The sequence below is a fragment of the Martes martes genome, assembly GCF_963455335.1.
Source record: "Martes martes genome assembly, chromosome: 17".
Classification (NCBI taxonomy): Eukaryota; Metazoa; Chordata; class Mammalia; order Carnivora; family Mustelidae; genus Martes; species Martes martes.
The window spans coordinates 52,824,158-52,836,560 of NC_137905.1; the positions used below are offsets into that span (position 1 = coordinate 52,824,158).

At 48.4% G+C, this 12,403-nt stretch overlaps 1 protein-coding gene across 1 annotated transcript; it reads right to left on the minus strand.

Annotated features, from left to right (window-relative positions):
* Window positions 1–1,216: 1,216 nt before the first annotated feature.
* On the minus strand, window positions 1,217–11,999 carry CEACAM18 (CEA cell adhesion molecule 18; the record flags this gene model as incomplete). Its single annotated transcript, XM_080828578.1, has 7 exons — window positions 1,217–1,253; window positions 2,220–2,280; window positions 5,586–5,747; window positions 7,013–7,288; window positions 8,602–8,874; window positions 10,163–10,519; window positions 11,948–11,999. 7 exons carry the CDS (start codon window positions 11,997–11,999, stop codon window positions 1,217–1,219), a joined length of 1,218 nt encoding a protein of 405 aa, XP_080684704.1.
* Between the last annotated feature and the right edge of the window lie 404 nt (window positions 12,000–12,403).

A 12,403-nucleotide genomic window follows, 5' to 3' on the forward strand; every position in this document is an offset into this window, starting at 1 on the left:
TGTGGGTTCTGTACAACGGTGTGGCGGTTTTGTATAGTTAAACAAAATACCGACTCTATGACCTAGAAATTCCACCTGTAATTTTTACTCGAGAAGAATGAAAACAAAGGTCCACACAAACATTTGTACATAAACACTTACAGCAGCATTATTCATAATAACCAAAGGTAGAAACAACTCAAATGCCCATCATCAACAACAACTACAATAACAACAACAACCCAGATGCCCATCAACAAGTGAATGGATAACCAAAGTGTTACAGCATACAAACAACAGAGTACTATTCCTCAAAATAAAAGAATGAACAGTTGGCCCATGTAAAAACATGAATGAATTTCAAAAACATGTTGGGTGAAAGAAGCCAGAAACAAAAGAATATACTCTATAATTCCACTTAGATGAAGTTCAAGAACAGATGAAACTAATCTATTGGGACAGAAATTCACAAATGGAACCGCCTCTGTTTGGGGGTGTGTGGCTGGGGGTAACTTAAATAGTGCACAAGGACACTTTCTGGGATGCAGAAAACATCCTATATCTTGATTGGGATAGTAGTTATATGAGTGTATGTATTTATCAAAACTCATGGACTTATTCATGGAAGATGTCTGCATTTTACTGTATATAGATCTACTTTTGACAAAAAATAATAAAAATTTTTAACAATAATGAAAAGGCTTTAGGTAAAATTCAGCAGTCTTACTTAAGACTGTAAGGTGGGGAGGGGCGCCTGGGGGTCTACGTCCTTAAGCATCTGCCTTCTGCTCAGGTCATGATCCCAGGGTCCTTGGATGGAGCTCTGGCGTTGGGCTCCCTGCTCAGCGGGAAGCCTGTTTCTCCCTCTCCCACTCCCCCTTCTTGTGTTCCCTCTCTCACTGTCTCTCTCTCTCTGTCAAATAAATAAATAAAATCTTAATTTTAAAAAAGACTGTAAGGTGGGGAAATACAGGTTTAGATATAGAAATAGTAAAATGCCCACCTCTGCTGATGGGTACATGCAGTGGTTAACTCAGGATGTGTTTCGTTTTCTGTCATTCAGATGAGGCGATTTGGGAAATATCTGTGAATCTATGCATTTTGACCCATAGATCTAGTGGTTAAGTAAGTGAGCACAGAGACTGTGCAAAAAAGAAATTCATGGGCAGAATATAAAGAAATGGCACCGAGATGCACACACCTATTTTCAAATCTGCTCGCACACCTCAAAGTTGATTCAGAAGACAGTGCTGGTCAGCCCGCCTGAGGACGAGCTGTTAGCAGGGGAAGTGGGGCAGGAGGTGCTGGAAACCCTAGCTGTTCTTCCTGCAGGCAATGTTTTAACTTTACTGGGTTTTAGTAGAGCAGAGTGGCACAGTAAAGACTGCTGGGTCCATAACTTTATTGTTTTGTTTTTCCTGATTATAAAAACAGTTCATACATTTTGTGAGGGGAAAAAAAAACCCACTTTGGAACACACAGTAAAGTGCAAAGAAGGAAATTAAGAGATGAACTGTTAATAGTTAACATTTTCCATATTTTTGTACAAGGGTGTATATATGTGTATATGCACACATACATGTGTATGTATGCACATATATAAGTATATGTGTGTGTATACATACAACTGTAGTCAGCTAATCTCCCCTCTTCATAACGATGGTCCTACCAGGTGCAGTTTTACATTATACGTTTCGAACAACGAGTTGTAAGCATTTCCTGCATCAGTGAACACCTTTCTCCAGCGTGGTTTCTAACCATGACAGATTAGCACAAACTGTGCTGTGTCCATTTAAGACATTCCTGGTTGTTGGGCATTTATAGGTTGTTCAGTTTCCCCGTCACTGGCAATGGTCATCTTTGCATCCTCTCTGGTGGTGCCATGGCATCAAGCTAAGAGAAGGGAGAAGTCAGAAGCGGGTTTGCTTGCGGAGAAGAGGCCTCAGAATTAGAGCACAGGGCTCCACGTATGACCCACCCCAGTCTACTTTCCATTGGTTGGCTCTGATTGGCAGATGGAGCAGCCAATGGCCGCTCTGCCCTTGACGTCACGCCCCCCCCCCCCCCCCCGGTCCTAGGTGGGGACTCCAGACTTGCTCCTAGAGTCTCCATCTGCCAGCCTCAGTGTGACTGGGCTGGTTCCTTCTCTTGACTCTCTCCTCCAGTTAGACCCTGTTCCCTCTCCAGCCTAGCCCATCCCTCTGGGGACTCTCAGTGCTTCTCCCTCGCGTCCACCTCACCTTTTTGCCCATTTGGTCTTGTCCTCATGTTCTAAGGCGGGCACTGGGTAACCGGGGCAGCCTGCGGGGAGAAATCAGAGAAGATGTCATATTTCAGGTCCTTAGGAAACAGAATTCCGGAGAATCCTGGGGAGATGAAGGGTCAGCTTCTTCTTTCCAAGCCCTCCTTGTGAAGGACCTCAGGAGTAGCAGGGGATGAATCTGGGAGCTTAACCTCTACATTGAGAGTCCTCCACATTCCCCATATGTTTTAGCATTTCTGATGTCTTAAGGTCACTGGAGGAAGATGCCATGGGACAGCAGATGTGGCGAGGGAAAAGAGACTGTGTGTACCTGGGGAAGAAGCTGGCACTACCTGGGCTAATTCCTAGTGACAATAATAGTAAGTTATTTCACACCTGTTATATGCCAGACACTAGAGTAGATGATTTATAGAAATTATATTGAATCCTCTCAACAGTCACACAAAGTAGAAACTTTAACCCTGTTTTGTGAATGAAGAAACAGGACTTCAGAGAGGTGAAGAAGCTTGCCTAAAGTCACACAGCTAGAAAATGACAGAAGATTGTTATGAACCTGGCCTTTCTGATTCCCAGCTCCCTGCTCTCATGCATTCCAGACTGGAGAGCTTAGACCAAGGAGAAGGTGGCACCTCTAAGGAGAATGGGGCAGTGGAGATGTTCGGTTTGCTCCTGGCTATGAGGAGGAGGTTATGCCTGGCTAGATAGCATCTTTCAGGCTGTAGAAGAAAAAGTAACCTAGATATCCTGGAACTACTCTTAAACTCCCTAGAGTTCATCATGACTAGTTTGGAAAAGTACATAAAGTACATTGAATGATGATGCTATCAGTAATAATACTTAAGATTTTATTCAGTGCTTACTATGTGCCAAGCTTTGTTCCAAGCTATTTGTCAGTGATACTGACTTTATCCCCATAGCAGATATCCCTGTGAGGTCAATACCAGTATTACTCCCATTTTACACATGGCAAACTAAAGCACAAATGGGCTAACTTTCACACTGACAGTCAATACTTTAAGCTTCTTGCTGGACCACGCAATGATCACATATAGGTTCCATATCAAAATACTAAAATGATTTGAAAAAAGAACGTATCTTCTAAAATCTCCACTGTCATCACCACAATCAATACCACTGCCACCACAATCACTACCACCACCATCGCCCCCATCACCACCATCACCACCACCACAACCCCCATTACCACCCCCATACCACCCCCATCACCACCCCCATCATCACCATTACCACCATCATCACCATCACCACCACCATCACAACCTCCATTACCACCCCCATACCACCCCCATCACCACCCCCATCATCACCATTACCACCATCATCACCATCACCACCACCACCACAACCCCCATTACCACCCCCATGCCACCCCCATCACCACCCCCATCATCACCATCACCACCATCATCACCATCACCACCACCATCACCACCACCACCACCACCCCCATCATCACCATCACCACCATCACCACCACCACCACCTCCATCACTACCCCCATCATCACCATCACCACCATCACCACCACCACCACCACCACCCCCATCACCATCCCCATCATCACCATCGCCACCATCACCACCACCACCACAATCATCACTAACATCACCATCACCACCATCACCACCACCATCACCACCACCACCACCACCCCCATCACCATCCCCATCATCACCATCGCCACCATCACCACCACCACCACAATCATCACTAACATCACCATCACCACCATCACCACCACCATCACCACCACCACCACCACCCCCATCACCATCCCCATCATCACCATCACCACCATCACCACCACCACCACCTCCATCACTACCCCCATCATCACCATCACCACCATCACCACCACCACCACCACCACCCCCATCACCATCCCCATCATCACCATCGCCACCATCACCACCACCACCACAATCATCACTAACATCACCATCACCACCATCACCACCACCATCACCACCACCACCACCACCCCCATCACCATCCCCATCATCACCATCGCCACCATCACCACCACCACCACAATCATCACTAACATCACCATCACCACCATCACCACCACCATCACCACCACCACCACCACCCCCATCATCACCATCACCACCATCACCACCACCACCACCTCCATCACTACCCCCATCATCACCATCACCACCATCACCACCACCACCACCACCACCCCCATCACCACCCCCATCATCACCATCACCACCATCATCACCATCACCACCACCATCACCACCACCACCACCACCCCCATCACCACCCCCATCATCACCATCACCACCATCATCACCATCACCACCACCACCACCACCACCACCCCCATCACCATCGCCACCATCACCACCACCACCACAATCATCACTAACATCACCATCACCACCATCACCACCACCATCACCACCACAACCACTACTACTTTAGCATCACCAACACCATCAGCACCAGCATCACCATCATCTCCATCATCACTGCTTTCTTTAACATCTACTGCAATGGTTCTCAGTCAAGGCAATGTTGTCCTCAAGACCTTTCTAACACTTAGAGCCATTTTTCGTGGTCTAAATAGACTGATGGAGGTTATTGCTGCTGGTATCAAGTGGGTAGAGGCCAGGGATGCTGCTAAGCATGCTACAATGTGCAGGATAGCCTTACCCCACCCCTGAAATAATTATCTGACCCCAAATATTGATAGTGCTAAGCTCGAGAAATTCTGATCTACTCTGTACCAAGAATGCTGCTAATTGTTTTATCCTCCAAGAATTGTGTCTAGTCCCCATATCTCCCTTCAGAGCAGATGTTACCCTTCACATCCTCCAGATGGGTGAAGAGGACCTGAATGGAGTATGATCTACTCAAGGCCACCTAGACAGCTAGAGTTAGAGCTGAGATTGAAACCCAGATTAGAATCTTCGCTCTGACCAATCTCCTCCCCTGCAGTTGACTCTACTACCTGTTTCCCTAACTTCACTTGGTAACTAGTGACTACCATGTTCCAGACATATGCTTGATGCTTGGCACCCACCCTGCTCATTCTCATGGTTGCCTCTCTAGGTGGACCTCCATATCAACATCATAAACACAAAGAAACTGGGATGAAAGGAACTCCCTAAGTGAAACCTCATTGCTATATGGAGGCATGACTGCCTCTACATTCTCTGTCTCTGTCAGTGGCTTCTAGTCCATGACCTATCTATCTGCCTCCGATGATTCCTGACAACACATTCCTAGCTTGTCCCTTCCCCTCCTGGCTTTGCCTTCCCTTCTTAAGGAAGTGTTCTTGAGACCCATTCCCCAGCCAGCAGCCCACCCTTGACCCAGGGCAAGAGGCACCTGGTGGAGAAATGGCTGATCAAGGCGTAGATCAGGATTCCACAGACGTAGACGCTGCCCAGGACTGTGAACACAATGAGCCACACCACTTTGGCTCCTGAGATGTAGAAACCGCTGTTCACAACAGGAGTTGTGTCCCCTGGAGCAGAGGATACAAGGGAGTCAGGGACACCATCATTCAACAACACTTTGCTCACCCACACATCTATTCTTCAGAGATTTGCCAGCATCTGCTATGTTCCAAGTGTTAGGAATTCAGTAGTGACATTCCAGCTGGAAAGCGGACAATTGACAATTAGGCAAAGAAATGTCTAATATCATTGCAGGCAGCAGGAAGCTCTCCAAAAAAGAATAAACCCACTCAAGAGGGTAGAGAGTGACAGGGTCGGGAGTGTTGATTACACAGGGTCATTAACTAACTCATTGCACAGGTATTTGCTGAGCACCAGCCACGTGCCAGGCACAGTGTTAAGCACTGGGGACAAGTGGTGAGCAAACAGCGCTCCCAGCCTCTGTCCTTCTGAAGCTCACAATCCAGTGGAGTTAGAAAAGTGTGGATCAGTCAGTGCATAATCATTCACTGTCGGTCGGTCACCTCTGGTGCATAGGAGGTGCTTAGTAAATAGTATGGAGTGACCAGAGTAAATGTCTCCAGAATAAATGTCTCCACATTCAGTGTGGCTCTCTCTGGGACAAGCCATGCTGATGGCTTCTCATGCACTATCTGATTTAATTCTGCCAGAAGCCCTGTCATATAGGGACCTTTTTTATCTCGACACTACAGATAGGGAAACTGAGGCTCAGGAGGTGCTCTTCCCTTTTACAGATTCATTCTCAAGCCAAGTTCCAAATACCACATCCCTGCTTCCTCCGCACCACCACCCGCTCTAGCCTTTCCATTTTCTCTTCTCGAGCAACCGAGTAGAACAGCTGAGGACATAGGCTGTGAGGCCGGACTACCAGAATTTGAGCACTGCCTCCTCTGTTGATTGGGACTGGAACCTGGAAAAAAGCACTCAAACTTCCCACAGCTCAGTTCTCTTCTCCGTAAATGGAGGTGGCGTTCACAACAGTCACTTCCTCTGCAGTGAGACTATGAGGGTCGCACAGATTAGAAGAGGGGCTGGCACAGAGTAATTGCTCATTTGATGTTGGCTGACCAGATCTCCCTGGGACTCACTCTTGCTCTGATCTGAGGTCCCTGAGGGCTTCATGGAGGGGGGCAGCTTTGGACTTGGACCTCAGAGGACAGGGCGGGGTGGGGGGTGGATTTTACCCAACCATAGTGAGCACGGCTTTGCAGGGTGGGGACGGCATTCATGATGATGGGCACTGCCTAGGCAAAAGCACGGAGATGGGAAGATTTGGGGAACATGAGCCCCAGAGGTGGGCTACTGTACTTACGGGACAGCTGGATCTGGAATTCCCTGTACAAGGTCAGCTGGGTCACGGGGTTCTCCACGATGCATCTGTATCTGCCCATCTGGTCCCAGGTCAGACTTTGGAGAGTGACGCTTGCCTCCGAGAAGCTCAGGAGAGAGCCATTGTGGATCCACTGGTACATGGGACTGGGTTTGGAAATGGCATCACACTCCATCATCACCTGGGAGCCGATCTTTGCAGACAGGACGCCTTTGGAGGTAATGGGACTGGTACTCAGCCGCACATTGTCTGGCCCATCTGCAGAGATGGAAGGAGACCCGGAGCTATGTTTCTGACCCCTTAGGGTTCTGTCTCCTTCCCTCAGTCCACACACAGTCCTCCCCGACCAGAAGGTGCTCCCACTTTGCACCCCAAGTATCCCCTAGATCCAACACATACAAGGAAGCTGTGCCAACAATACGACTATAATTATAACATCTTCCGTTTCAAGCATCTATTATGAGTCAGTCCCATGACAGACCTTCACATCATGATAAAATAGGAGTAGAAGCTAATATATCAGGCCGCCCGAATGTTGAGCTCTGTTCTAAACACTTTATAGGTTCACACATTTGCTTAATCCCCATAACAACCCATGGGTTAATTTTATAGATGAGGCAAATGGGGTTCCCAAAGAGAGGATTAGGGATTTCATAGTATCCTACTGACCCACAAATGGACTAAGCAAATTCCCCTATGGTCTGGGAGGAATCACCCTGCAGAAGCAGATCCTAGGTCCTGGTCCTTGACTGCAAACCTGTAGCCAGCAAGCTGCGTATGGTGGTCAGAAACTGTTCTGTGACCACTTTATCTCCATGATTGCCGGAGCATGCTTGTTAGGAAATCTGATGGACTTCGTGTGGTTCTAGATTTAGATGTGAAAACCGTTCAAGACTTGTGCTTTTTCATAGTCCGAAGATGTGAAAGAGTTTGGTAAATGTGAAAAAGTCCCCGAACATTGTAAAGATCCAAGGTTCATTGTATTTATAAGATGATGTCTTCGATTTACAAGACCCGTTTGAGATTTTGGGGAGGTCTGGCTGGATTGCGTACTTGGGTTGGTGGGTGGTTGAAGGATCATGGAGAAAAGAGAATGCGTGAAATGTGTCATTTAGCTTTAAAATCAAACTGTTTAAGGGAGTGTAGTCAGTTCAATCTGAGTAAAAGGAAAAGTGAAGGTGATTTTACTAAATTTAGAAAACCAGAATAAAAAGACCAATGTATCTGAAGGCTCGAGGGAACATGGGATTTGAATATTTAACAAGTTGAATGACATCTTTAAGAAACTATTAGTTGTAAGAAGTTCTGTCTTTACAAAAGCCAGATCTGAACAAATTTGCACTATTTCTAATCTGAGGAGTAGCAAGCTGGGTCCCCATTTTAAATAGCAGATCATACTGTGCCCTGAGGGTGATTCTAAGTCCGGAGAGCTGAGGTTCAAACCCGGATCCAGCTGGCTGGGGGCTGACTCATGGTGTTTCCTCTCCCCGGTTCTGCCTGTCTTATTGCTACATCCCCGGGTGGCCCTAAGCCCAATCCCAGCATTACTCCCAGGGCCCCAGACCACTCACAGGCCACAGTCAGAGAGATAATTTTACTATTCTGAGGAATCTCCAGGAAGGTGTCTATCTTGCAGTGAAGTGTTCTGTCATAGCGGCTGACTCTGTGAATGACGAGGGTCTTGAGGTCTGGGGAGATTGTCATCCGGTCACTGTTGGACACCAGTGTAAAATCCACATACCACTTGACAGTGGTGGCATTGGTGTAGCAAATGGCGGCCACAGAATCCACGTCTTCTACAAGAGAGGTCGCATTGACCCAGATGTCTGGCTTGCCTTCCACTTCTGGAGGAAGCAGGAAGAAGACATTAGGGGTGGGGTCTTCCTCCCCAAGCTCTGCTTGGGGGAGAAACCCCAAAGGGGCTTCCGGGGTAGGTTGGTGAGAAGAGGCCAAGAGTTGTAAGATGGGGTCTGGGGTCTTGGCAGGGGAGCAGCCCTAGATCTGTGAGGGACAGAGAAGTAGGGAGTGGGCACGAGTGGTTGAGGTGTGGACACTAGCCTGCGCCCGCCATCCTAGGTATGGAGTCATCACTGTGCGTCCACTGCAGTAATGGTGAGTTCTTGGGATAGACGTATGGCCTAATGGTTGTTTCTGAACCCAGGACCTAAAAGGAGAACACCCCCAACTGAGGAATCATGGGTAGAATTCAATGTGACAGGTGATGTTTGGACTCTGTATAAAATTGCTCCCTTTATCTGAGTCCCATTCACTTTACAGTTACTTACAGATTACTTACAATTACTTACACTTACAGATACTCCCTCCAACCTTACAAAAGACAGAGGAGATACTATCCCCATTCTACAGAGGAGGAAACAGAACACCACAGAGGGAAGATGAAGTCGCAAGGCCATGGGGCGTATATGTAGTCAGAGGTAAACACAGGGCTTCCTATCTCCAAATCCCCACTCTACCCACCCAGCCCTGTGGAGCCCCCAGGAGCTGTCTATAGTAGACAGAATTCCAAGATGGCCTCGTGATTTCCAGCCTGTATAGTCCCTGCCCCTCAAATGTGGGTAGAGCCCATGACTTCCTTCTAACCTCTACAATACGGCAAAGGTGATGGACTATCATTCCAATAGTTACCCTTATGTCATCTAAGACTCCTTCTTAACAGAGTTAAGACTTCTTAACAGAGTCTCCCTCTCCCAGAGAGGGAGAATTCAAGTTGACCTTGAAGAATCAAAGAGTCATGATGTGACATGCCCAAGGACAGAGCCACACATGAGACCACAGCCCCGACTCAGCACATTGTGAGTCTCAGAGCCCAGCACTTGCCAGACTTCTGACCCACGGGGATCAGCACACGGGGATGTGTGCTAATAAATGGGTGTTGCCTAAGACGGCCACTTGTGGCTCTTTGTTACGCAGCAGAACTAACTGACCCATACCCTGAGAGTGAAACTGGAACCCTTGAAGGAAACCAGTGACCCATCTCTGCGGGAAAAGCTGGACTACATCTGCCAAGTCTCCCAGTGTCACCTGCGGGTGGAGGAGACTTGGGCAGTATGATCTCCCAGGGACCTCACTCCCAAAGCCCCCAGTCTGGAAATGGGCAACCTGCCAACTCACCTTGTATTTCAAGCCAGCCGGTTGCTGTCTGGGTCCCATTGCCAGTGTCCATCCTCACAGTGTAGTTCCCTGTGTCACTTAAGGCAGTTCGCCTGATCATCAGGTCACCTAACGTAGTCACATTCTCCCGGCCTCTGTACATGGGCCCAGTCTGCCAGGAATTGGAGGGAGGTTTGTAGCTGACGATCATGTTGTCCTCAGTGTCATTTGCACCACGGTGCCAGCTGAATTCCAGAGCATCTTCGGTGGCATTCTCGAGGATCACGACGGTCCGAAATCCCTTGAACCCTAAGAGTGACTCTGGGTCGATGTAGATTTGGCCAGAGGCTTGGCGGGTCCCCCAGGCCAGTAGACTGGCTGGAGAAGCCAAACAGAACCCACGTACATGAGAGAGAGAGAGAGAAGAGAGATTGATTTACACTGCCCAGGAAATGATCTCCAGGGACACTGGTGAACGTGCCATGGGTTTCTAGCTCCCCAGCTTGTCCTCCCCTCTCTACCCCCTCAGCCCCTGTCCTGGTTCATTCCTTCTTCGCCCTCTTCCCTCTTCCAGCCTGGTTTCCTCCTTGGACACTCAGTCTTCAACCCATCTTCATATGACAGTTATGTGGATCCTTACAAAGCCCCAGTTGTGATCCTGCTCTCTTAGGTAACTTCTGTAGTTCCCCAGCACGCCATGAATAAAGTTAAAACTCAATATGGCTTATGAGCCACTCTTAGAGAGAGCTGGTCTTTATGATTCATCTAGCCTCCTTTTGGATCATATCTAACTCACCCCATTACCCCATGAACCCCCCTATTCAGTAATTCATTCATGCATACATTTCTGCATTCATTTATCAGAAGACACAGTATCTATATTGTGTTCCCCAGACATAAACGGCTCTCTTATTACACACCATTCTGTCCTGACTTTGGGGTTTCACACATGCTGTTCCCTGTTTCTGACACACAGATCTCCGTTCCCTCCTTCCCAGCCCCCCCATCAACTCACTTCTACTCGGCCTTCACTTCTTAGTTTTGATGCCCCCTGCTTCCCAGTCTGGGTCAGTTGGCCCCTTGGGGCTCCCCCAGCCTCCCGGGCCCCCTCCTCCCCATCCCCATTACTCTGGGTCACCAGAGTCTGGAGATAGATCTGCATCTCACACTGGATACCACATCACAGGGTCCCCGATCATGGGGCAGAACCCAGTGGGAGAGCTCGGTTGATATGTGGGTGGCTGAAGTCCTCCAAGACTGTCTACATGTGCCTTTGACTTAGCATCTAAATTCTGTGGAGTGCACATGAATGTGGATGAAGATCTGTCGTCCTAAGACGTGGAGATCTCCTGTGTGCCCTAAGCCTTGACTCCATGGAGGAGGCAAATACCCCTGAGACTCCTTGCTCCAGGCCTCCAGGTGTAGACACTGGTGGTGTTTGAGGACAGGACACAGGGTGGCCAGTGAGACATGACAGTTGTCCCGGTCATGGGGATTCAGAGGGTCCTGGAGGGAAGTGAGAGGTTGGGAAGGAGTCCAACTGGAGAGGTAGGGGAGGGGATCAGGGCAGACTAGGAACCCAGGGGAGGTGATTTCCAGCAATCACAGGAGGGGGTCCACATTCATCACTCCTGGGGATGAATGGGGACGAACACTCTGTGTGTATGCATATGTGAGTAAGAGAGAGAGAGTGTGTGTGTCTATGGGTGAGGTATGCCCAGGTATGTGAGCTCACGAAAGTCCTGGTGCCAGCTCTGTCCCCCTTTCCTCGAACGCTTCCCTGTCCTGTGGGTTCAGCTCTCTTACCCAGGAGAACCAGCTCCCTCCAGAGTCTGCATCTGGGTCTGGAAAGGTCCATGGGTTACGCAGGTCCTCCTGGGCTAGGTGTTTGTCCAGGGACCAGGCAGCCTCCTCTGCCTCTTCACAAGACCTGTGTCTCTGGCTCTGAGCTGCTGGTCCCCACCCCTCACCCGTGGACTCTGAACCCCAGCCACGCAGGGCTGGGGAGGAGACGCTTGGGGAGTTGTTGTTATCTTTATGATGCTAAGGTGCACTTAGCTTATCATTTATTCACCTCATTTCTTTTTTTTTTTTTTTAGATTAGTATCCTATTCTGCCCTGGTTACAAAAAGATCTTAGGCTCACTTTTAGGAAAACTGGAAAATACCGAAAAACACAATAAATACAGGACAGCAGCCTTTTTAAAATGTGGGACAATTGTTCATTTTTGTTTTTCCTACTCCCTGTAGATCTCAAATTTTA